This window comes from Eschrichtius robustus, chromosome 1 (assembly GCF_028021215.1).
Source record: "Eschrichtius robustus isolate mEscRob2 chromosome 1, mEscRob2.pri, whole genome shotgun sequence".
Classification (NCBI taxonomy): domain Eukaryota; kingdom Metazoa; phylum Chordata; class Mammalia; order Artiodactyla; family Eschrichtiidae; genus Eschrichtius; species Eschrichtius robustus.
In genome coordinates this window covers 179955719-179981788 of record NC_090824.1, presented here as the reverse complement: position 1 = coordinate 179981788, position 26070 = coordinate 179955719, and the positions used below count along the sequence as shown (strand labels likewise).

At 45.1% G+C, this 26070-nt stretch overlaps 1 protein-coding gene across 2 annotated transcripts in view; it reads right to left on the bottom strand.

Annotated features, from left to right (window-relative positions):
- CELF2 (CUGBP Elav-like family member 2) overlaps positions 1-26070 on the bottom strand; it is a 527561-nt gene that overhangs the window by 49470 nt on the left and 452021 nt on the right. For both annotated transcript variants that reach the window (XM_068560092.1, XM_068560100.1), the window contains 4 exons: positions 25098-25232; positions 16492-16571; positions 12253-12411; positions 7966-8029 (listed from right to left, as the gene is read on the bottom strand). In XM_068560092.1, coding sequence (XP_068416193.1) covers positions 7966-8029; positions 12253-12411; positions 16492-16571; positions 25098-25232 — 438 coding nt within the window. The remainder of the gene's footprint in view (positions 1-7965; positions 8030-12252; positions 12412-16491; positions 16572-25097; positions 25233-26070) is intronic.

The window sequence follows — 26070 nt, the reverse complement described above, 5'->3', positions numbered from 1 at the left end:
GGTCACGCCAGGCCAGACCCGGGGCCCCGCACCCAGAATTGAGTGGGGAAAACGACATTCCCCGCGCCGGGGAGGCCGCTGGAGATCAGCGCGGAGGGGAGCCAGGGCCTGGGGGGAATCCGGTCCGTTTCTGGAAACAGGCCTGGATCCAGAAGCCCATTCTCATGCGTCTTTGGTGTGTGTTTGTTTTTTTTTAGCATCTTTATTGGAGTATAATTGCTGTGCAGTGGTGTGTTAGTTTCTGCTTTATAACAAAGTGAATCAGCTGTACATATACATATGTTCCCATATCCCCTCCCTCTGGCATCTTTGGTTTGACAGGGATGAGAAGAGGACAGGGAAGTGCCGGGTGGCGCGGAGCCGAGGAGGCCGGGCCATCCTCCTAGCCGGTCCCTTCGTGGTCCTCCTTGCTGGCTCCGGGAGGCCCCCCTCCTCTCCTCCTCACTTTTCTGGGTGCAGTCCTGTTCCCAGCCCTGACCCCGACATCCCTCCCTTCAACCTGTCCTGTGTTCCTCGGGCCTGGGAGGCAGCACGGGCTCCCCCTCCAGGACATCTGGGCTCCAATCGGGCTCGGCCTCCCCTCTGCCAGCCTCCCTGGCCTTGAGCACATGAACTGTCTGCCTCTTGCATTTCTTGGCTGTGAAGTAGGTGTAAAACTGAACGGACCTCGAGGGTAAAGAGAGTAAATGCTTCGTACACTTGAAGCTAAAGAATAACTCCCAGGGCAGAGCGGACTCTATCAGCTGGATAATAATCACAACAGTATTACCCCCCCAGTAATGAGGATAATGGTACCAAAGACAAAGCATGTGCCGGACACACTAATCACGTCAGTTAGTATCTGTAACAAACCCACGTGATGTTGGCACTCTTGCTGTCCTACGTGCCACAGAGAACGTGGGGGGTCAGAGCCCTGGGGACAGGAGGCTGGTTCTCGGTCCCTCCCTGCCCCCCGAGCCTCCCCACGCCTGTGCCTCTGTCCCTCCTGGTTCCCACCTGGGAAGTGGGGGGGGGGGGGAATGGGGAGGCAGTGAGAGGAGGGAAGGGGTGACGAACACAGGGCTTCACAGGAAAGGGGCCGGGACATCAGATGTAAATGTCCACTGGCTCCGAACACTTGCCCAGCATGGCCCTGCTCCTCCTGATGGAATCTCAGCAGAGAACAGCTGTGGGTGAGGGATGCCGCCCGGCATGCGCGTGCGTGGGTCCTGGTTAGCAGGAGCCCAGGGTCCAAGGACGTGTGTACAATGGTGCCCCTGCTTGGCTTCCGGGCACCTGAGCCCCAGAGGGCCTGGAAATGAACCTGTGATCTGCGTCAGCAGCTAAGAAACCAGCTAACCAGGCACTAGCTCTTGTCTCGAACTCAATCAACCCTTCAGTTTCCTACTCTCATTTCCTCTCCCCTCCATGCTCAGAATCCAGACATTACAGACCTCGGCCCACGCATCCTGGGGGAACGGTGGGCCGCACCCTCTTCTGAACCCTGAGCGGGTCACGTGGCGGCTTCCCTCCTGCTTGTCACTTAACTCAGGGGCTCCTCACTGGAGCTCCCCTGATGAGATATGGGGGGGGGGGGTCTCTGAGTTCCCTGAAGTTTTATGAAAAAGCATGTGTATGATGCATGCACTTTTTTGGTAGCAGGTCCTAAGAAGCTGGAGGACTTCCAATGCCTCTAGATAGCCTAAAAGTGATGGATGTGAGTCCTGGTAGAAAACCATCGAACGAGAGGCCTGGCGTTGGTGGTGGCGACAAGAGGAATCGAGAAGAGATCAGAGCTCGGGAGTGATGGCGCAGAGAATGCAGAAAAAGGATGAAAGAAGATGGCTCTTTCTCCCCCTCGGGACCAAGATGTATACACAGTCAAGCCAAGGAAAGAAAACAAGACCAACCAGAGATTCTGCAAGAACATGTGAGCTGGTGGCTGGCAGCAGGGCAGGCCCCGTGCCAAGGCTGGAGCTAGGAAACTGGGGGCAGCACGCACGTGGGGCTCGGCAGGTGCTCCTGCCCACCGCCCGCGGGCCTCGCTGCGCCTGGACGTGGGCCATGGGGCCCCAGAGGCACCTGTTCCCTGCACGGTGTCCTTCTGTCCGGCCAGGTGGAGGCCCGAGGCCCATTCTCTAGTCCATCCCCCAAGAAAGAAACCCTCCCAGGGGGGACGCCCCTGCACCACCACGGACCTTCTGAGCACTGCTAACGTCGGCACATCACGGGGTACGTCTGGGGTTCCGTGAGAGCTTGGGCAGCTTTCGCGGGGCAGAATCTCTGGACTCTTCACCGACAGCAGCGCACGTCCTCGGTGACGGGTGTTTTGGCTCTTCCCGCCCCCGATGTCCCCTCCAGAATCTCTGGACTCTTCACCGACAGCAGCGCACGTCCTCGGTGACGGGTGTTTTGGCTCTTCCCGCCCCCGATGTCCCCTCGCCTCCCCTCCCGTTTAGGGAAGGGGCTTGGGGGCCAGCTGCTGCTGGGAAAGGCGTCTGTCCCACGCTGGGAAAGCAGCTCGGAAGCTTCGTGCGGACACACCCCGAGCTTCATCCTCTACCTCCTCATCTGCACCAGACTTTCCGGGTTCCCAGCAGCACCGTCTCTCCAGACCTCCAGCTGCTGCAGACTCAGCCCCTGGACGGGCAGAGTTACCCACCAGGGCCCGGCCCATCCTGGGCCCCCCAGGCTGTCTAGAAGGGGGCGTCTGCTTCTGCTGACTTTGAATTCACATTTCTGGTTGTTTCTCCGTCTGTTTCTGTTGTGAGCACAGCCTGTCCTGTCCTCCTCCTCAGTTCCTTTCACAGCGCCTCTGGTTTTCCACCCCCCAGCCCATCTCATCGCGGCTCCTCCCACACGAGGATCCTGAAAGGGCACCGGACGGGAGGCGTCGGGGTTGTGTGGGTGTGTGATGCTGGTCTGCTTTGGCAAATAGCTCTTCTCTGAGAAGAAAAACCACCCCCATTTAACCTCACAAAGCACGCTGCTCGGATGGGCACCCGTCAAACCAGGGGTAACAATCTGGGTGACGAGAAATGCAAAACATTTAAATAAGTTTTAGGAAATCCGACAGTGTGCCGAGATCAAGAGGGCTAAAAAAAAAAAAAAAAAAATTGGGGGCATACAGGGCTTCAACTTTTCACTCATTACTCGGGAAAAGAAAACCCTTCTCCAAACGAAGAAATTGTGTACCAAACAGATGCACATTATGCCTACTTGAAACTTAAGATTAAAAAAAAAATTATTTATAAGGAGAAGAGCATGAAAATTTAATTTAATGTTCACCTTAGGTAATTGTGTCTTATTGTTCGGAGCAATTACCATAAATCTGCATTTCAATAAGCGAGAACAGATGTCAGTTGTTACAAGCGCTTGCCAATCAGGTTTGTTAAAAAGTGACAGATGGGTGGTAACGGAACATTCTCAGAAGGCCTGTTAGCACTTTCGCAGGAAGTGGGGGTTGCGGAGGGTGCTTGGCTGTGGGAAGAATTTAGGGTCTTCGTGGGTCCAGTTTGCACACCCCCCCAAGTGTGTCCCTGACGTGAGGGTCTCAGCCTCCAATGCACAGTTTTTGCCGAAGTCTTCCCTCTTCTCCGCTCGTCACAGACATTCCAAGCCCGCCTTTGCTGGGAGGGGATCTCCAAAAGGTATGGTAGTTGCTATGTTGTTGTTTCGGGAAAATATTTGCCCTCTACGATTTCACCGTGACTTTGGAAACTTAGGCCAGATATTCTGGAAGCGAATTACTACCAGCTTTCCTGAACATCGTAAGTCAAGGGAAGCAGTTTTCCCTTGTTTATCACAAGATCCTCTTCTTTGGCCATCGCTTCTTAATCTCTGTAATCTCTTACAAACAACCCCTCACCCTTGAAAAATATTTCCCCTAACAAAAAACAATCCCCTCTTAATAAATTTGGAATGTTGTCCAGACTGAAAGGAGGAGGTCTTCCTGTGGCTGGCTCTGAAGTGCTGCTTTTTGAGCAGTTTTGCGGTTCTCCTGCATTGTTTGTCGATGGCTCAGAGTTGTTTGTTATTTGGCCTCTTCAACCGTTCGTGCAGACCAGTCACCGAGGCTCATGTTGACAGAACACACCTGGATTTGTGGAGACGCGGAGCGCTGTGTGACCATCTCGGGGGCCAAAGGGAGCTCGGGGTTTGGATCAGGCCAGTTTGTAATGTGGATCTGCCATTTATTAGCTTAGTGACTCTGGGCAAGTTTGTTAATTAACTTCTCTCTGCCTCAGTTGCCCCACCTGTAAAATGGGATGCTAATGGTCCCTATCTCATAAAGCTTTATGATATTTGGGAATTCTGTATCCTAATCCATATAATACCATTTCCTGGTCCTTGGGCTCACAGAACTTATTTGACCTTTTTGTACTTCAGTGTTCCCAACTGTTACGTAGTAACAAGTAGTAGTTTTGTCCTTGGCTGTGCTGTGAGGATAAACCCCATGATTATTTCAAGAAGCTCTGTGAAAAACAAACTTGTGCAATACTACCCTTGTTTTTCTAACACGATGCTTTTTTGAGATGATAGTTGTTATAAAGAAGTGAAAAACCGGAAAGCCACTTTCCCCTTAATTCCTTCTTCTTCAGGAAAAATCCAGACTCTTGGCCTGAACACAGACCCCATGTTTCTGAGATTTCAGAAATTCATGGAACAAATACCACAGTTGAGTGAGAAATGGACACATTTTTATCAGAAGTTATGAGAGGGAAAGTAAAATCAATCGACTGAAGCGATGCACATAAAAGCAGTCAGCTTATAAAAATTTTATCCTAATCTATTTTCTGCTTTTTAAATTTCAGATTTAGTAAAGGTTCCCTTTTATAAAATCGTAAAACACGTCTGAAGTTATTTTCAATTTGAAAGGAAAATGGTAAGTTTTTTTTTTTTTTTTTGAAAAAAGAAGTATAGTTGATGTCTTATTCAATTTTATTGATGTAAGTACTTAGGAACTTGTCTCCTAATTTTTTTTTTTCGTTTTTCTGTTTTTTTCCAGCTTTCTTTTATTTTCTTCTCAAACAGAAAATGTTTACTCATTCAAATGAGACATTTTAGACTCTAGGGAGACACCTCAATTTCCTGAAGGACAGACCATTCTGTTCTGAGAGCTGTTCACAACACGGTATCATTGTTTTCCGAAATGATGTTTCACTCTTTGGTGATGGTGCTCTCAGCTGCAGTACTCGAATTTTCCACGTGGCGTTTATTCTCCGGCCCTGGAGGACATGAACGCGGCATCTGAATTGCGGAGGTGCCCGCTCTCACTCTGCCACAATCTCACTCAAGTTACAAGCATCGTAAGCCCAGGGGTGCTTTGGGATGAACCACCTCTCGGGCTCCTTCATGTTGCTTCCACCGTGTATGTCAATACCACGCGCTGTGTAACACGTATGATGTTGTACCAACTCACTGATCCCAAATCTTTGACAACTCATTCATGAAGATACAGTCGTTAGGTTATGGAATGGTCTGTGGCTTAGACGTCGGGCTAAAGTCAAATTTCTTAATTAAAAAACCAGGTATTTCACTTAAGCTTCATTGGGACTGTATCCAACACATAAATTTGCACCTGCTGAATTATAAATTTACTTACTCGTCCACGCAAAAACAGTCACAAGTGCCACTGAGAGGAGTGAGGGCTGAGGCCACGCCTTCTTGGAGCATCAGTGATTCAGAGGTGAGGGGGGAGGGGAAGGAAGAGAGGGTTTTTAGGGGAACGCGGAAGAGGGTCCCCCCCCCCACCACACGTCGGTGCGCTGGGGAAACGTCCTCCAAGAAGGGGCCTCTATGATCCACCCACTTTCTGAGACTGGTTTAGGTGGCTGAAGGTGACAAAAGTTAAGCCGTACTCTTGGGAGAAGATGACAGAGCAGGGGGCCAAGAGCACTTGGTTGAAAAAAATACCCCAAACCACGATGCTTCCATCAGTTGGGATGATGAGACCTGATTTTCCACAGGAATGAAGGGTACTTGGTATAGAAATGGCCAAGCAGGCAGAAAGAACCCTGACATCCATGTCCTTGGTCCTCACTACTCGAGGTGACAGTGGAAAATGGGCCGCTCGGCCTTCGCATGCACAGCCTGGGCAGCCTCGGTGCTGAATTTAATGCCGAAGGTTCGAGAAAGGGGTATTTTGGAAAGCCGAGCGCATTTACAGACCACCTTTAAATTAGCCATCTGCCCCACGCACCTTCTAAGGTGATTCCCAGATACCCTCCGTTTTTAAACGAGCACACGGCATGCGGATGCTGCCATCCTGACCTGACCTGGCGAGCCACGGGCGCCTGTGGCCTAATGAAGAGTGACAAGGCGCTCCGTCCACCCGAGAAGACATGCCTGGCAATAGCCTCAGGACCCAGTGACCCTCTTTGCATAATTCAACTGTGGGAACAGGAGAGCCTGAGGCTTCCTCTAAGGAAAGACTCTAATTCTGGATCTGGGTGGGTCCCTTCGATTAGAAGAAAAACAAATCTTGCATTGGTGGAAAATGCAACAAATCTCAGCATTTCTTTCAGAGCTTGCAATCTGGAAGGTTTTCTCTTTTTAAAACGTAGAAAACTCTCTGAATATTTTCGTTCTGTCTCTCCAATCCCCTTCACAGAACTAAAAATAAATCAACTGTTCAAGGCGATGCTCAGCTCCAAGGCCAGCTTCCCCAAACGTACTCGTCAACATTCTGCTGAATGATTTCACTACTTATTATTTTAACACGTATTTTTTTCCCCCTAATAATCCTAAAGCGTTATTACAACAGAACAAGCTGGGGGTACCAGCAGATTTAAAGCCCCACGGGTAACTGAGCATTGTTTTTACTGTAGGCGAGTATGTCCCATCAGACAAGTTACCATTAACCCTGGAGGCCACCACGAAAGGCTGGGCTGACAACAACTGGACATACAGGAGCAGAAATCTACGTGTGCTCATTCCAAGTGTCTCCAGATCCATTCAAAGTGAAACAAAGAAAAAAAAACCCCACAAGGATATGCATGTGGGAGGGGGGAAAAAAAAAAAGAGAAAAATGGAGTTTTCATAGTGACAGATTAGGAAATCAGGCTTTTATTCTGCACATCCTGGGTCCATTTCATTGACTCAGGGTGTCCTTGATGAAAACAAACTGCGCTCGATTCTAATACGCCAAAAATCTGTTCTCCTTGCCTGCGCTCCCCTATCTTTTCGGAATCAAGCAAGGAAGAAGCTTCCTCACTGCTCCTCGCGGCAGGTTCCTGGCACCTGTGTTCTGATTCATCCTGCGGGCTGCCTTCCCTGGCCCCGTGGTGTGGGTTAGGATATGAGCCTGGAAGGTGACACAGCAGGACTGACCTTTCACTAATCACTGCCCCTCAGTTACTACTGACACAGCTCATAATAAAAAGAAATCCTTCATGAGCCGGCTTTCAAATCCAGTCCCACTTTGATTTTGCTCAAGAACAAAGATTCTACTTTCCCATAAAAGATTCTGATGCACAATTCTGTCTACTGGGGTTCTAAAGTTAAAAAAAAAAAAAAAAAAAAAAAAAAAAGGCACCCTGTTAATTATCTGTGGTTATCAAGGGACTGCAAACGGTATCAGAGATAGGCCTGCAAGCCTGGCTTTCATTATGAAGGTCAAAACATTTTTATTGACAGCCTATTATTAAAATTTTAGAGGGATGTCAATCGTGGTGGCTGCCCTGGATATAGGAATCTTGTTGGAAATCCCCCAGCAAGCAAACCCATTTTTTAAAAAAAATAAACACAACTCTGGAGGGTACTGTGCAGGAATCCTCAGCCCCCCAAATTTTCTCATTTTATAACTGTTGGAGATGCCAGAGTTAGAAGATCAACTTCTGAGCAGCTGACTCTAATTTTAACACCTAAGCCAGAAGGCAACTAGGACGGGTAGTTACTCTTTGTTCTTCTTTTCCCCAGCTTCTGAACCCGTCCCAAATTCAGACAACAGCACGGTCAAAAGGCAAGGCTCGCTTCATGACTTACCAGCCATTTGCTGAATGCCACTGAATGCACCCAGGTTGCTGGAGGAGGTGGCCTGCTGCAGAAGCTGCAAAAGAAAAGAGAAAGGTACTGTCAAAATGAAGTGGAGCTTGGAAATGTACTGTCAAGGGAACTTCCCAAGTCCACTGAGGGCACGTCCAGTTCCCTTTACATTTACATAGTTGGTTGCTGCTGCCTGTTAATGGGCTGAAGGTTCCGAGAGTTGGGGCTATAAATCCATATTAATGTCTAATCTCTATTAAGAAACACAGACACTGGGGAAACTCAGTAACGTAGCTGCCTTAAAACAATTCATCAATTTACTCTTTTTAACAACCAGGTGTTAAATCTATGGGAACCAACATGGCGTGACTAATGCTATCTCTCTGGAGCCTAGTAGTTCCCGTAACTCATCTCTGTCAATCGTGGTCCATCCCTAGGTCTCCTCTGCTTTCCTTCACAGCTCAGTGTCCTACAACCTTCATTAGAGAGGTATAGATTCACTGACTCTTGGGCTAACAGAGAGATCACTGTAATACCTACAGACGTAAGTGTATGTATCTGCAGCCATAGTCACTGTCATGACTTCATGACCAAGACAATGTCACCCCTTTTAAGATGGTCTTCGTTGGCAGAGAGCAACATACTACTTGTCAAAACTCAGAAGTATCTGGTGCTACGTATGCTGATGCTATGCATTATAAATATATCAGCATCTTTTAAAAAAGAAATGAAGACAGCTGTGAAAAGGTCTCTGTATTTTGTCCCTAGAGCTTCCAAAAATACATTTAATCCCCCATATAGAAACGGTGGGTACCACAAGGTAAAGGCATGTGGTTACTGTTCGAAAGAGCTCCTTTATTCGTCCACATCAATTGAATTATAGGTTAACTTAGACACTATACTAAGTGTTTGACTAGGCTTATTGATACTCTCCTTTTGGTTGATCAGTACAGCTGCAGTTTGTACCTGGGGGCAAGTGTGGAGTTATCTCCTATACTCAAAAGTCCATGGATGCTAAAAGCATAGATTCACCAAATTTATTATTAAAAAAACTGCTATGGTACTATGAGCTTAGGAGGAACCAGATGAATTCACTATTTAAAAAATAAGCTCTCAGAATTTGTTTGGAGTGCTGCAAAACCTAACGGAGAGCACTGCCACTCTTCCAGGTAATGGTAGGTCTCCTCAGCTTAAGAAGAAGGAAACTCTACAACTGGATGTGACTCAGAAATGGGCATCTAGCAATTGACTTAAAAGCACCAAGTAGAGTGGAATATCGGTGGCTGACTCAACTTAAGTCTTAGTTACAATGATTAATGTAATCCCTATGGGGATTAACATGAACAGCTGTGGGCCTTCCCTGGTGGCACAATGGTTAAGAATCCGCCTGCCAATGCAGGGGGCACAGGTTTGATCCCTGGTCCAGGAAGATCCCACATGCTGCGGAGCAACTAAGCCCATGGCCACAACTACGGAGCCCACGTGCCACAACTGCTGAAGCCCATGTGCTGCAACTACTGAAACCCACGCACCTAGAGCCTGTGCTCCACAACGAGAAGCCACCGTTAAATGAGAAGCCCGCGCACCGCAACGAAGAGTAGCCCCCGCTCGCTGCAACTAGAGAAAACCCGCACGCAGCAACAAGGACCCAACGCAACCAAAAAAGAAATAAAATTTTAAAAAAAGACAAAAACAAACATGAACAGTTCCCAGACATATGTCTGCAACTTTCATTCATCCTTCTCGACTCAGGGTAGTATACTACCTAGATATTACACACAGACACACACATAACACACAGACACACAGAATGAGGAAGAGGAAGAAGCTAGGAATTATCCGTTCTGACAGAGAGAAATCCCTTATCTTGGTTTGATTTCTGGGGTTTCCCATTCTCTTGTGGTTGCAAGCCCTTACTCTCTCCTATATTAGATATTTAAAAAAATTAAAGTTTAGTCAAGTTAAATTAGCTTTGGAGATACTTTGAGGAATTAATAATCTTTATAAGTGGCAATACCTGGAGTGTCATTAAACTACTTCTGTGGATTCCTCCCACTGACAACCACTCTTTGGTGAGCCACAGTCAGATCTACCCTCAACACAGAGGCAGGGGATGCCTTAAAGGCCAAGGGTCTTTTCAGAGAAATGGGCTTCCGATCGAAAGGGGCAGAGCAAACTTGGCAGAGAAAGAATGGAAGCCCTCGGTAGGGGAAAACATAGTTCAGAGCGTGTAAGAACATGTTCTTATAAATGAGGTGGGGATGAATTCTCTTTCAGGATTCAGAAATAATATTCAGATGTGATCACAGGAACATGTGCCAGAGATTTCTGTGAGCCTTGGGGCATGGGAGATGGTCCAGAAGACCAGGGTTAGGCACATGTGTCTTGGTTTTCAGACATGGTGGAGCAGGAAGCTGGATTCTTAGAAACTACGAAAAGGTGAGCTTGACATCGATCTCTGATAGAAATTCTTGCACTTAAACCGATGATCTGTGAACAACTGAAAAACACACGTTTGTGAAAAACAAATGATTGTTCAGCTAGACTCATTTTTTTTTTTCTCATAAAGTTTCTAGACCGACAGACCAAGAAAAAGATATGGCAGAGCACATACAGATTTCAGCAAGACATGTGATGAAATCTCTCATCTCTTATCTCTTTGTGGATAGGATGGAGAAATGGCTAGAAGGTGACAGCAAACTTGGTCACTGCTTTTATTAATAACTCAGGGGAAGACAGGAGAGGCACGCTTCTCCAGCAAGACATCCAGACATGTCTTGAGTAAAAATTACATGGCAGACACCAATAGGCACTGGGGTGGGCTGGATAAAAGAGGAATGTGAGTCACATCTGTCCTTGGAGAAGCAGCCCCGCCGGATGGAGGGAACCCATGGAGGGCTGAAACCCTGCTTGACCACCAGTGCCATGACCTTGGGGAAAGTTACATAACCTCTTTTTTTTTTTTTAATTTTTATTGGAGTATAGCTGATTTACAATTTGTGTTGGTTTCAGGTGTACGGCAAAGTGATTCAGTTATACATATACATATGTCCACTCTTTTTTAGATATTTTCCCCATATAGGCCATTACAGAGTACCGAGTAGAGTTCCCTGTGCTATACAGTAGGTCCTTATTAGTGATCTGTTTTATATATAGTAGTGTGTATATGTCAATACCAATCTCCCACTTTATCCCCCCTCCCCCCACCCCTTTCTCCCTTAAGTCTCTCCCTTTCCTCACTTGTAGAAGCACGGTGATCTTACCTTTCAAGATCACAGGAAGGACTGTTTTACAGAACAGTATTGGTTCTGCTATAAAGTACGGAATGGGTCATACAATCCTGAGAGGGACAGTTCAAATGTCAGGACAGAATTAGGACGGACGGATGGACACACACACACACAGGCTAGAATAAAAGGTCCAAAGGCACACTATGAAATTATATTAATAAATGTGTAGTCCAGCATTTAGGTTCCAAAGCAGAAAAGTGGGGTAGAGTAGCATGCTTTAGCAGTAGTTCAAGTAAAAATAAATAAAACCTTAGAGGAGTACGAGCTGCCTTCCATTGCTCTCAAGCTACATTAAGATATTTTAAAGTCCACAATAGGGGGTCACTGCTCATGCTGTTTGGATCCTCCTGGGAGGAATTGTCTTACATTCTGATTATGGCATTTTAATAAAGACACTGGCAAAGTAAAACAGGCAGCACAACAGAAAAAAACAAGGAAGTGAAAGTTTAGAAACAATGAAATGTAAGGGATGGTTAAAGAATTGGGTCGATTTGGCCTGAAACAGGATCTGAGTTTTGGGTTTCAAATAGATAAAGAAACATTTGAATTTAGTTGACATCGCTCCACTGGGAGGACCCAGTGAAGGAAAGTTCCGTCTGAGGTCCTGATGTGGAACGGACCGACCAGGGAGGTGGTCAGAGTGCCAACCATGGCTGCCTCAGCGCCGTTAAATCATCATCTATCACGCATGCCGCACCCCTGCCAACACTGGAGTTTGTGCTGAAACACAGGTTAGACACTCAGCCCTGGGGGGCCCTGCTCAGCCTCCATGCGGCTAGAATGAAGAGTCCTGTTCCCATGCTAATCAGCTTCACCTGGAAAAATATTCTTCATCGACGCTGACTTCAGGAATTTCCTGGCATTCATAATGTCCCGAAGATGAGCTTTGGGTGCACTTAGGGGCCAAGGAGCCTGTAAGAGCTCCACTGGGTGTGCTCCTCTCTCCTGGGGACCACATGCCCCCCCACGCCCCCCCCCCCCACCTCCAAGAACTTACCGCCAGGTACTGCGGGGTGAGGCCGCCCAGACCCGTCAGGTTCCCCCAGGTGGCAGTGTTGAGCTGCTGCATCTGCTGCGCCAGCTGCTGCTGGAGGCGCCTTTGCTCCTTGTCCTTCTGAGTATCGGCGAACTTCACCACAATCGGTGAAGAGCAGCCCTGTGGTCAGACACAGCGGAAAGTGGAGAGGGGGTTACAGGCTGGTCCACTCCGCTCAGGACACTCAGCTCGGGGCCTAGCTTTCTGAACTATTCTGGAGCACAGGGGATGGTCTGGCCTCGTTTTTAAATGGTTTGATGGTCCTTCTTCTTCTCTGAATAGTACCACCAACAGAAAATTCCAGATCCTGTCACTGGTGTCTTTGGGGCTCTGGTGGTCGATGAAGCCATTTGTGCTCGTGCTCTGATTATTACACTGCCTCGCCTTCTCTCTTCATGGGTCTTCCTTCGACCATCCCAGGACCTCCTCAGAGACAAGAGACCTTATCATTGTTCTTTAATTAAGCTTCACGGTTCGCTTGTCTGAAAGATGGACTTGTCCTGGTGTGTCTGCCTGTTTCCACGTGCGAGCAGGGGACAAAGGAGGGGAACGAAATGCTGTAATGGGAATGAAAATGCCTGTCGTTCATGTCTTTTTTTCCCACTCTTTCCAATGTTCAGTTAAGCATTTTTGAACTTTGGAACTGTAGGAATCATACAGACCCAGTAATATAATCGGGAGAAGTGGGTTTCATTTTAGGAACATGGATGAAGGAAGGAGATTTTCAGGGGACACAGGCATGGACCAGTGTCACTGTCCCCATGTTTTCAGAAGGGGTTCTCTTCCTTCTGTATCACATCTACTCTAGCTGTAATCCCAGGAGCTACCACAAATCAAAAAGAAAATATCAGGAGCATTCTAGACCAAGGAGATACATCTCAAATGGCAGGAGGAGATGTCTACTTAGCTTCTTTTCCTAATCAATCTCGCTGTTCTAGGAGCTTCTGTGTTCATTTCCTTTAAAAGGCAGGAGCAGAGGTAGTGAGTGAGAAATGGCCAAGGGTTATATAACAGGACCAATTCATGTCTGATACGGAGAAAATCATTAGGGAAAGTAAGGGCCTGACACCTCAGGCAGGAGGACTTCCTTTCGAAAGCACCTTTTCAACATTCGCCACTTGGCAAATACTCAGCAGAAACCAACTCTCTTCCCTCTCTGTTTAGCTTGCTAAACATTCCATCACAATTAAAGCTGTGAAATTTTGCTGAGATAAAAAGAAGTTAATTCCACCCAAGTGATTTTAAAAAACCCCACTTTTTATTGAAACTCAGCATGATAACAGACCTCTCTCTTCTCCTCCCAGAAATTTAATATGCCTATTTAAATGAGCTTTTCCCTTCCCTGTGGGTTATTTTTCTTTCTCCTAGAAAACAAAGTTGCATTTTTTTCTTATCACGTTGGGTAGCTACTGGGGATGGAACGATGCATACGTGAAGCTATCATGCCTGCTGTTACCCCCCAACATGTGAGAAAAGTGAGGTGACTGGTGTTGAACCTCCAGCGGACTGGTCTTCAGCTCTGGGAGTCACAGTCACGGCACAGATGTTAGGAGTCAGTAAATTGCATAAAAGCAATATTTCCACCATTTAAAAAATCTATACTTCATTGTTCTTCATCTGCTCCGTATTTCAGCGCTTTCATCACTTTAAAGACAGCAAAACCACTCTGAAGACGGAAATTACAGAGAGCAAGGGCTTTGCATGGAAAGGGTTGTTATTGTATCAAATTTGTCCCATAACAAATTATAGCATCTCCTCCTAACAGTTCATTTATGGTTGGCTTTTTTCTTCCTTAAATACCAAAAAATGATATAAAAGCAGAAAATCAGGCCAATGATTACAGTTCAAAAATGAGTTGTATAAACCATGAAAGGGGAAAACAGGGTGGGGAGAGATTGGAGGAAAGCGGGAAAATCAAGGTACCATATAAAGATTAATGATTTTTAAAATAACATGTTCTTTTAAACTTTAACAGTGACACCATTTTGAATTCACATCTCTTAGATCATACATCTTGGTGGAAGATGTAAGCCAGAGTCCTGAAAATAATGTAATTAATTCAAAAAAAGAAAACAAACTGCAGTGGTACAAGTATAATGAGACTGCATAATATATAATCTTCTGTTTAAATGTCAATATTTTTGAATTAAACAAGAAATTTAAGTGTCTGAGGGCTCCTCTGATTAAGCATGGAAGTCCAGATTTAAAAACAAGTGCATCAAATCTGTTTTCTGATAATAGCAGTATTAACACAGGATCAAGGATTTCTGAAGAATAAATAAGCCCCATTCTCTACAGCAAATTCTTTTCACTCTGAGAGCCTGTTATTTTCTCGATTCGGGTTCATACCCAGTTCTGCTGTATTTTCTCGTGCTCTCCTTCCGTAGGGACCCAGGAGAGCACAGACCTCCCACTCGGGCAGGGGGCCCTGGGTGAAGGAACTGGGGTGGCAATGTTTCCAACAGAGCTGAAAGAATTGAGGTTACAAAATCATCTAAGGTGAGACCAATTTAGGTACAAATCACTCAATTACAGGAAATAAAAATCTTTCAGAATGAAACACATATATATATGGAAGATAATAAATACAGGTCAAGACTTCCTTTTTCTTAACAGTACTTTCATTTCATCTCCAGACTGATAGGTAGCTGGAAACCAGGCTGATCCCCGATAATGGAGCCCCCCAAGGTAAGGGAAAGGGTAGGGGGAGGGGACAAAAACATGATCACGTGTGTAACTGCGTGTTGTTCAAGATTGGATTCCTAGACATTTCAAATCCTGCTAATTCTCTCTTATTGTGGCCGATTTTCACCTGAGCTTGCCTTCACGTAGGGGGGTGTGAGTGTCTTAAAAATGCATTGCACTGAAAGGAAAACACAGTGATTATATAAGATATGTTAGGAATATTAAAGTCAAAAGGAAGTTCGAAAAAGACAATAGGCTTTGCAATGCTGATATAAAAACTCAGAAAAGTACAGTAAACACTTAATGACAATGCCATGCACACTCTTTACCCCCCGCTTCCACCCACCCTTTGGCTCCCTAGAAAAAGGTTGCCCACAAAACAAGACCCATAAAGATCACTAAGCTCCCGGCATGCTTCGGGAGATGCAGCATTGCAAAAAACAAACAAATGAACAAAAAAAAAAAAAAAAAAAAAATTAAAACCCCCCAAAAGTGGAGGCAAAAAAGAAGCTCAAACGATCAATAAAGAACTTTTTGGCACATTAAATAAAACTGAAAACAATTTTTTTTTCAAAAGATGAAAAACGTAACTTCGGGTAACACTACAAAGCCACCTCCAGAAAAGATCACCCATACACAAAGATACAGTTTACATAATACAGCAGAACATGCACTCCCAAAGGATTCTATCAGACAATACAGAATAAGTAACAGCATATCACTCTTGGAATGTTTTTGTGCAAAATTCCGAAAGGCCATGACCCGAATCACAGACTCAAAGTACAGAGCCATTGTCTACATTTGTGGACCCACGCCAGCCTATTTCTCTTCCCCGAAAGCCACTATCTCTCATTAGGAGATCACATTTGAGCCTTTGAATTTCTTGGTTATTGTTCATTTTTTAGTAAGGGGGAAAATCTAATTTTTCGGGGGACTCTCATACGTGAACATTTGCACTGGTTCAATGAGGTGGGAGAAGTCTTAACTTTCTCCAACATTCTTGACGCAAAAACAATTCTGTTTGTCTCGATTAAAGATAACTTGACCCCGCATTAAGAAGAAAATAAAAAAGAAATGAAAGAACCCTGTGATTTAGCACAGGGCCAGCTGCAATTTGGAAAGGGGTCTGTTAATGTTCTACCCATCCCACCCCTGGGGCTGGGGAACGTACTTGATCCTTGAGGTACAGAAGGATGCTCGGTTTAAATTGCATCATGAACTTTACACGGCAGGACCTGGGCCACTGCAATAAAAGGCTCAAAAAGGAATATAGAGCAAGTGGAAGGTTTTACTAAGTGCATTTCCAGTCATCAGGGGAGAAATTCAGAGGGAGGGAGAGAGAGAGAGGGAGAAGGAGAGAGATTAAGGAAGAAGGAATATGAATGAATGAAGAGAGAGAGATGGTGAAAGTTTACATCTGTGATTGTCATGTGAACAATCCACACAGGAGAGAATTGCTTTCCATTCCCCACCATTTGCACAAAGAAAACAAAGAAAGGGCAGATGATACAGTACCTCCATGGTCTGAGACTGATGCATGGCTTTGATTGCATTCTGTGCCATTGCCCTTGTAGAAAATGTGACAAACGCACAGCCTGTGGGAAACAAGGGGACAGGGAGCAGGAAAGACAAAAAACAACAAGACAAAAGGTTTGGACGCTTGTTAAACCAACACAGTCTACGAGAACTGCCACAGGACGACACTGTTCTCAGTAGTACATGAAATCAACAACTTCTCTCTGTGGTTTTTACCTCGTGTTGCTTTTTAACTTACAGTGCTGACTTGCTAATCTGACCACAGCAGAAAGATTTACTGATGGATTAGTTTATTTATTTTTTAAATGGAGTCCAGGGGAAGGAGGCTGGGTACTTCCTTTTTTTAAGCCATGGTTGGGGCGGGGGGTGGGGGTGGGGGGGGGTTGAAATGAGCAAGACCTAGTTTGCATTTTCTAAAATAAAAAGTTGCGATTTTACATTTTCTCCTTGTCTGACTGTCTTGACTTAGGGCATCTACCCATTCCGGCTCTCTGTATTTCAAACATGAGGCTTGATTTTTAAGCAGCAAACAGTAAAATCCTCGCACCCAGGGCAAATTAGCAACTAGATTCCAACAGCTCGAAATGTCAGCAAATAAATATACCTCATCTCTTCTGGGTAGTTAAAAAAAATAGATGTATGTATAAAAATATACACTCATGCTATTCAAATGCAAACAAATATACCCAAATCCTGTACAGACTACTTGGTAACTGTTAATGATGAACAAAAACAAACGCTCTGTTAACTCTGGGAATATTCAACCGTGTATATGAAGTAAAATTTAAACATTTGCATTGGATTTCTTATTTGTATCAAACCTTCAAGACTCTAAGCTGTGACTTGTGGATTCTTATCAGAGATTCCACCTCAAGTGTAACATACACAAGACAATGTATATTTCTCTGAATGCCTCCCCTGAGACCCACAGAACTCTCCATGGCTATTTTGTTTCCCCAGCTGTAAAATAACTGGAATCTGCAGTGCTTGTTCCTGCTTCGGGCCGCAGTGCTGGCGGCTACCACGCAGGTCACTGTTCCAGCTACATGGCTCACTGCCCTTTCCACTAATAAAAGCACCGCCTTCTGAAATTTACATTTTATTCATCATGCACCCTTGGGCTTCTCAGAGAAAAAGACTGTGAAATTAATGCAGATTCAGGCTGATTTTATAATAATACCACGGCACACTAAAAGCTTAGCTAAAGCAACGCTGACTATTTCACTTATGATCTCTAATGACTTTAAAAGTGCATTGATTTTCAGCTTCTTTAGCCTTGCACAGTTTGAACTTAGGTATCAGAGAATAATTTAGTGTTCCACTCAATTGCCTGAAAACATTATTATTATTACTACTTAAAAGATTTCCAAATGAAGCAGATCTAAACACTGAGGGGCTGAAGCTTGTCATCTCAGAGCGAGTGCACAAAAGTGGAATTCTGGCACCAATCACGTGAGATGGTCGCCTCTGTGGCCGGGAAGCCAAACAGAACATTCTACATCCAGACAACCAGCGGATGGCTTGGTGTATGGGAGTCACTGTGGGAGCCATTAAATACATTTTCTTTGTTTGCTCTGCATGGGTACCTGGTGAGATTATCAAGTCAATACTGTATTAGCACGTTTCAGTCAAACAGCAGTAAGAGAAAGCAATGCCTGCCCACTACCCCCAAAGCACACCAACAACCAGTCATGAAAATAAGTCAATGCATTTTTTTTTTTGCATCATGCTGTAATTTTTAATACACAAAAACTCTCTGTACATGGGAGGTTCATCTCATTCACCTCCGCTAAGTTGTCCTCACTGAAGCCCGACGTCTAGCTCACTAAGAATGCCAAGCTATTTCCTATGGTTTTTCTGATGTTACAGCAGCTGGTGAAGCTGACTGTTTCAACATGCTGCCTGTACCTACAGTGGCTGTGGCTTTTGTCATCAACAGAAGCAGCTGGGCAGCCTTCTCTAAGGCATCTAGATGATGTGCGTGAGACAGTGTGAGACCTACAACAGGACCTCTGCTGGCTCCATACTGAAATAGACTCAGCTCTAAAATGACAGAGTCCCAAATTTACCATCTGTTTCAAAGTAGTATCTCATGAAGATTGTGATGATCACTGGTACTATTAACAGAGGAAATAACGCTAAGAGATTTTTCTTTTTCATTTCTTTATTTTAAAAATTAAAAAAAAAAAAAATTTGGTGCTGCGTGGCTTGCGGGATCTTAGTTCCCAGACCAGGGATCAAACCTGTGCCCTTGGCAGTGAAAGTGCAGAATCCTAACCACTGGACCGCCGGGGAAGTCCCTTCATTTCCTGTCTGGAGGCTATAGTAGAGGCACAAGCAAATCATCTAATGGAGGCATATTTGAGGCCACAGGAAGCCCAGACTAACTCTACTTGTAAGAGTCAAGAAGCCTGTTTCATTCACTTTGCTTGCTCTTATTATCTGGGAGCATGTGCCAAACCAACAGCTTCTAAACGGAGGTTAAGAATGCATAAAAAAATGTAAAATGTCAACAAAAATCAATAAGGCAGAGCTTATGCATTTACCACAATTTCAGAGCAGGCAGAGCTTTTGTAAGTAACTTCGGGAGAAAGATCGAGCAATTAACAGGTCTCAAAAGAAAAGTCTGAGCAAGAGAACAATGAAATGATCTCTCTATAAACTGGAACCATTGCCCCTTCCTCTATGAAACCTGCAACTAAAAGGTTGACTGATGCTTTTAATTATACACTCCTCATCCCATCCAAAAAATGATCTGACAAATCTGATGACTCCTTTAACTTTTTTATTCTACCGGCAGTGGTGCAGTAAGAGAGAACTTGCCTCCTAGGGACTCTGTCAAGTTCCCTACTGGGTGCTGTGTTCAATTACTTAAGGGAGAAAATTACTGTCATTTATAAAGTGGGAGCACATGCTGAAAGATTCACTCTCTCTGCCGCTCTGGATGAAGCTAAGCAACTTCAGAGCCAAATGTTCCACGGGTTGGTAGCCAGTTAACCTTCGTAACATCTCTAAAACAGGAGGTCCTGGCTATATTTTCATTTTCTTTTCAGCACCACTGAAAACACTGGCTTCGGGGTGGGCCCTCAAATCTGCGCTTTTCACTAACGTAGGGTCACACAAGCTCCTACAGTCAAAATGGGCTGCTGGCTTCTTCTACAAACCAACCAGATGACTTCCCGCTGGACAGAAATGACTTAGGTCAGTTGTCCTCTTCTCTCTCTAAAGATGAGCTTCTGGGTACAGCAGAGTCTACAGGGTCTTGACGGACAACTGCTCCGATCTTACAGGGTTAGCCCTCAACTGTTCTAGACTGTTGCGCATGCTGGTGACCGACCAAAATGCTGGAGAACTTAGATTGGGAGAAAAAAAAGAATAGGTACCAAGACAATAAAGCTATTTTTGGGGGGTGGGGTAAGATAGCCCATATATTACTGTCTCAAAGCTTCCAAATACATAACAGCAAAAAAAAAAAAAAAAAAGGTAAAAATTCCCTCTGTAAATGTGTCCAACCTGTAATTTAGCTTGCCACTATTTATTGTCTCTACTTTCAGAGTGTCAGAGATTGCTCATAGAAATGAAAGGAGCTGAATTCCTTCTATTTCGGTGAGGTTGTCTTCTTGCTGCTAAAATAGATAAATGATTGACTGGGGAAAGGTTTCTCAAAGTCATTTCCTCCTACAGACAGGATCTAAGGAAAGCACAGAGCCCTGTCACAGAGCAGATTTTGGAACCCAGCTATTACACTTGTCATTTCAGTTGAAAGGATATCTTAACTCAGGTGTTCTACCTTTTCTCTAGGCTACATGAGAATTTTGAGAGAACTAGATGAATTCTTGCTCTGCATCAAAAAGAAGGGGGGAGAGAGAGAGAGAGAGAGAGAGAGAGAGAGAGAGAGAGAGAGAGAGAGAGAGAGAGAGAGAGAGAGAAAGTAATGAAAAAAGTAGAGGCACTTTTAAAAGCACATACAATGATGCCAGGGTCTCTTGCTTTTCTGCTTCTTCTTTGAAAGAGGAGCAACAGCTGCTATATTTCAACTGAAGGAAGCATAATTTAAAATAACTTGTGTGGCTGAGAAGATTTCAGCCTATGGAAAACTTGTTTATAAATTCCTCTTCAGCTGTAGAAAGATCTTAATGCAGCCAATTTTCCCTCTCAGTATCTTTTGAGCAATGGCAGGGTTTAAACATATGCTATGAGTATAACATTGGAGCATCAAAAATAATACTCTAATGTGCAATTCCCAACGCTGGGTTAGTTTATTTAAAATTGGCATGGAGAGATCTTTCATTCATGGCACCTGAGGCTGAGTGCAGACTAGGACTTAATAGTTGGCAAAAATCTCATCCTTGAGATGAGGTTGGGAGACTGTACCCAGAGCAGCATGACAAGATGCATTTAATAACCCAGGGGGCATCTGATAAAGGTTTCCACATATCTGAACATTTGGGTACCACGTGGGCAAGACTAAAATGTCACGATCAAAACTGAGTCCTCTCCATGTACGTTTTAAAAGTCAAAAGCCCTCTCCCAATATCCCGATCAGATATAACGAAAACAAATGAGGATTTAATGGCTAAATCCAGTCTGTGGTCGCTAACATCCCTGAAGATACCGCCAATTCATTTGTCAAAGGTTTTGGCAGGAGAATGCTGGAACACCATAAACACAGCTGGAATATTCTTAAACCAGCAGAAAGTTACCTTAAATGGCAGTGAAGATTTGACTGCAGTTTATGGGAAAGAAAAATGAAATCAACCCCTTCATTGTCTCTGAGTTACAGATATTCAGTTGCTATGGTGCAGCAAACCTGGCAGATTGTACCCAAATAGTCCAATCTGACCGTGGGACTGTGGGTAAGTGAGAACATGTGTATTTTAGGAAATCAACATGCTAAGGTGACACTGTCCAGTAAATATGTTGGCTCAGAAGCCTCAAGCTTTGATTCTGAGAGCAAACATCTCATTTCACTTGCCATGTGTGGGCTTGTGCTACCCTGCTTGCTTTCTCAATGAAGGCTCACACAGTGGGCCTGAGAGGTGGATCTGCCACTGCAGAAGGATCTGAGTATCATGAGGGGCTTGAAAGCATCTCAAACCAGGCTTTCCAAATCAGAAAAAAACGGCAGAATGGGTTACCGCCCCCAAAGGGGAAAAAATGCACGTTTAGATGTGGGCATACAGCGTAAAGCGAGGCAGAGTCCTAATGTTTGTTGAGTGGTTTCAACAGGCTTGGCAGGTGCTGTCCATGTATAGGCATGACAATTTCCCAGCAGGATGGGGCAGAGAGGTCCCATCTTAAAACATGGCACAGATCTGGGTGCTGGTGAATAACTATGGGACTTTTAAAATAGTCTTTCTTGCCAATGTGTAGATCATGATTTTTTTTTTTTTTTTAAAAGACAGTGATTCTAACTGAAAGTACAGCAGAGCTAAATAGGTACAAAGATGTGGGTGCTGGCAGCCCACTACTCTGATTTGGGGCAGGGGTACTGAATCAACAGCCTGGAGGAACCTCAGCTTAACACCTGCCAGGTAGGAATGCCAACTACTGATGTGGCAGAGAATGAACTACACGAGACGCCTGTTGGGGACCCAGGGCTACTAACTGCCTCCTCTGTCTTCCTTCTTGCTGCTGAACTGGGCAAAAGCAAAAACAAGAAAAGTGAACCACTCAAGGGCACCTCTCCCTCATCATAATCAAATGGTTCGATTTAAATCCTTTCCTACTGACTAATTTATACCCTGGTTTAGTATTACAAGGTACTTTTCAGAGCAGCCAAGCTTTCATTTCACTTCATTTTTATTTATTTTGTGAACAGCTGAGCCAGCAACAGGCGTGGAGACCAGAAATGCTGAGCGCCCCTGATCTGCAGCGCTGCACTTATTAATATTTGATTGAAAACTGCAATTCTTTAATGAAAGCAAAAGAGTAGCATGAAAGAGAACTGTTCTTTCAACAAATCACTGATTTAGGAGCAGTCCCCAGTATCCAGGAGTCCCTGGGTCCTGCTAATTGAAAAACGCAACACTGTCTTTATATTTCAGAACAAATGAGAATAAATGAGTATTATCTTTTTTGCCACAGGGAATTCTCATCAGTTTGCCAGAAAATCAGAAATTATTTTTCTGTTAAAAAAAAAAGGGGGGGGGGCAGGGAGGAGGATTCTACTCTTTACATTGAACCAGCAGTTGCATAAAATATTGATGAAAGTGCTCCCATCACTTGTTTCAGAAATAGGCTGCTTCTGGTATCAAGTGCTGGTTCATCAACCAAATGGCAGATGGAATTGGTCAGGTTCTCCCATCAAGTACAGTGTCTTGACACCCTTTCCTATGAAAGTTTTGACCATTTAAAAAATCTCATCTGCGAAGATAGCTAACATACGCTCAAGGATCTCTAGGCACCAATGTTCTTCATCACTGTCCCCATTGGACAGATGGAGAAATTGAGGCAGAGAATCAGTTGGTAAATCAGCAGAGGGAAAACAGAAGTCCAGCATTCCTACTTCATAGTCAAGGCCTCTATGAAACACTATGGATGGCCTGCTTCTACAAAAAACCTACCATGGCAGTAGCTCATCACGCCCTATCAGAGAAGCAGGGCAGATATTTAGACTGCTGCCATTTTCGAGTGTGGAAACTGGGGACAGAGATAGGAAAATGAATGGACCACGCCCATGATTCATGTCAGGAGAAGTTCTGGGACTGGGCCCCAGGGTCACTGACCTCCAAGGCACTATACATTTCACTGTGCCTATCGGCTCTTTCTCCATGCTGTACACCTTGGCGAATGCAAAAGTGCAATGATAACACGGAAGTGTGACTGAGAATAGTCACAGGGAGAGAATAGTGGTTCTTATTACTAAATTGGCAGCAGAAAAGGGATCGCAAAAATATTCTTTTGTCTTTCTTGCCTATTTAATTCTTCCTCAGCCCCGCTGCTTTCTCCCGTGGTATTCGCTCTCCTGGTCTGTCTACCTATCTACCTCTCCTGGATCAGATGTGATGATAAGCTCTCCTGGTGCGTTATCTCCAGGATGGCACAGAGGGACCCAGGATAGAAATCCTGGTATCCTTCTGCCTGCGAGGCTGGATAGGAACCAGAGGCGATGCGGGTGCCCAGGACAAGGAACTATTTCGGGTGACACTGGTAAAGGCACACGTGGTAAGTGACAGATTAGCTTGAGGCACTGGGTCTGCTGTTTAGGGACCCCACTCAACATCATGTCTTGCTCAGCTTTTAGACTCCCATCTTTCAGTGAGTGTTAAGTGTCATTTCCAGGCCTCCTCCTCCTCTTTTTCTTAAAAACCACCTTCAGAAGAAAATATAGGCATCACAAGCTTGGAGTTACTCCTCCTCCTCCTAGTTTTCCTCGAGATCACCTCCGTTTCAGGGCTTTGGAGGTGGAGGTAGGTGGAAAACTTCTGTTCCCTGTGCCTTCGATTCTAGCAGTTGACATCATGAAGCTTTATGTCTAAAAGTCAAAAGAACAAATGTTCTTCCTCCCAGGGCGCTGAGCTTACGTAAGACCAGGGAGATGAATGAAAACTAGTGCCTTGATACTTAAGGCTTAAACTTTTCTTTCAACATGGGGCGCGGGCAGTGCAGTCCCAGAACCAGAGATGGGGAACGTAAAGACATTTCTAATTAGCCCTGTGGAACTTGCCCTGGAAACCCCATTAATTGAATGAAATCCTCTCTGTGTTGCAAAAAGACAGATTTCTTACGAGAATGGAGAAATGTGTTTTCCATGTGCGTCTTCCCCTGGGCCTCCTGGGCTGACTCAGGAAACTAGTCAGATGGCTGGGAACACGGTGATAAGCCTTATAAGCGGTTTAAGGAGGGAGGCGTGTGGGTCCGTCAAAGGGGGAGGTAAATGTGGACAGAAGAGAGTCATCTCCAGCTACCTTGTGTGGCTGCTCGCGGAAACACTGGTTTTCATCCGCGCTCGAAGCCCCAGCCTTTGCCTCTATCACGGTGACAAAGAAGAACCTACAGTCTTCTCCTGGACGAAGTCACTTCTCTGTCACTTAATGGACCCCTGTGTTTAGGACTCCAGGAGCTTTGCTCTTTGCCAAAAAACCCTAACGCCCTGAGACAGGCCTGGTTACTCTGAGTCTGTATCTGCTCTGCACTATGCGGGGACAGGGGCCTTTTTTCTTGGTTTATTTCTCTGTCAAGAGGCCCACACGCTCAACATTCTCCCAGGCACAGGCAGAAAGCCAGAAGACTAAGATGCGAGCAGCAAACATTCTCTCTCGCCCTCCCCATCTCTCCCTCATACCTCCCAAAGCTCCTTCAATCTGAGATTGAAAAGGGATGTGTAATGGCAGGGCAGCCTGTGGGCCTCCCGTCTGACAGTGATAACCTGGGCTAATATGCTGCCACTAGGACCTTCTTGACTTGAGAAGTAAAAGGTGATCATTCCAGCTACGGTGAAAAGTTTGGGTTGGATAACTTCGTCCCGCGGGACGTATCTCAGGGTGACCTCTCGCTGAGTGTGGGAGCTACGTCTACCTTGACTGGGACACAGAGCTCCAATCAGCACTTAAGGGCAGAGACTCTGCAGGGAGCACACTCACCTCGACTCAGCCCGTCGGGTCCCCGGAGGATCCGGCATTCTTCTATCTGGCCAAATGGAGAGAACATCACCCGGATATCGTTCTCGTTACATTTCTTCGAAACCATTCCTATGAACAATTTTCTGTCTTCCACGGCTAGGAGAGAGAAATAATGAATGAGGCAAGGCCATTTCACCTTCTTCTTCATAATCAGTGCGTCATCGCCACCTCCGACTGGGTCCCGAGGCTAACTCTTCAGACACTCAGGCCACTTTCCTCCTCCACACGTGCCGTCTCTGCTCTCCCCACCCTTGCTCGGCATCTCGGCTCCTATTCCAACACTGGGAGCTTGTTTACTAATAAAACATCTTCAAAGGACACGAAACACTGTTTTTAAGTCCTTTTCCCCCATTTGGAAACGGTAATATGTTTACTAAAATGTTAAAGTTCTAAGTAACTGCTAAATGCTACTGTCCCATAGAGAAATTTTGGGATACAGATTTTAATTTGTTTTGTTTTTTTTTTGTTTTTTTTGGGTAGATGTTCTTTTAACTTGAGTGACAGCAAAAGAGAAAGATCGGGAGAGGAAAAACAACAGAAACAGATATAGTGGAAAATTGATAAACAAAACTTTTAACAAAGGATTCAATGGAAGAAAACATTCTCCTTCCCTGATTTCAAATAGCTTCGTCCCCACTGGTCCAGATGAGAACAAGAGACAGGAGAGATGTGAATTTCTCCAGAGAGCTGGTTAAGGGGCCTTCTGTCCGTAGCACTGGCTACGCAGCCCTACCCAGGTCAGCACATGTGGTCTGCACCTTACAACTAAAGCTGAAGGCAACTGTAGTCAAGTGAGTGGGGCTGCGGTTATTTAAGAATCATGTCAGGGTGGCCCCAATCTCGGAGTGAAACCTGTCACCAAAAAAAGAACAAGGAAGGAACAATGCTATTCTGCCCACTTGGAGGTAGGATTCTTGATGAACAGAAACGCATT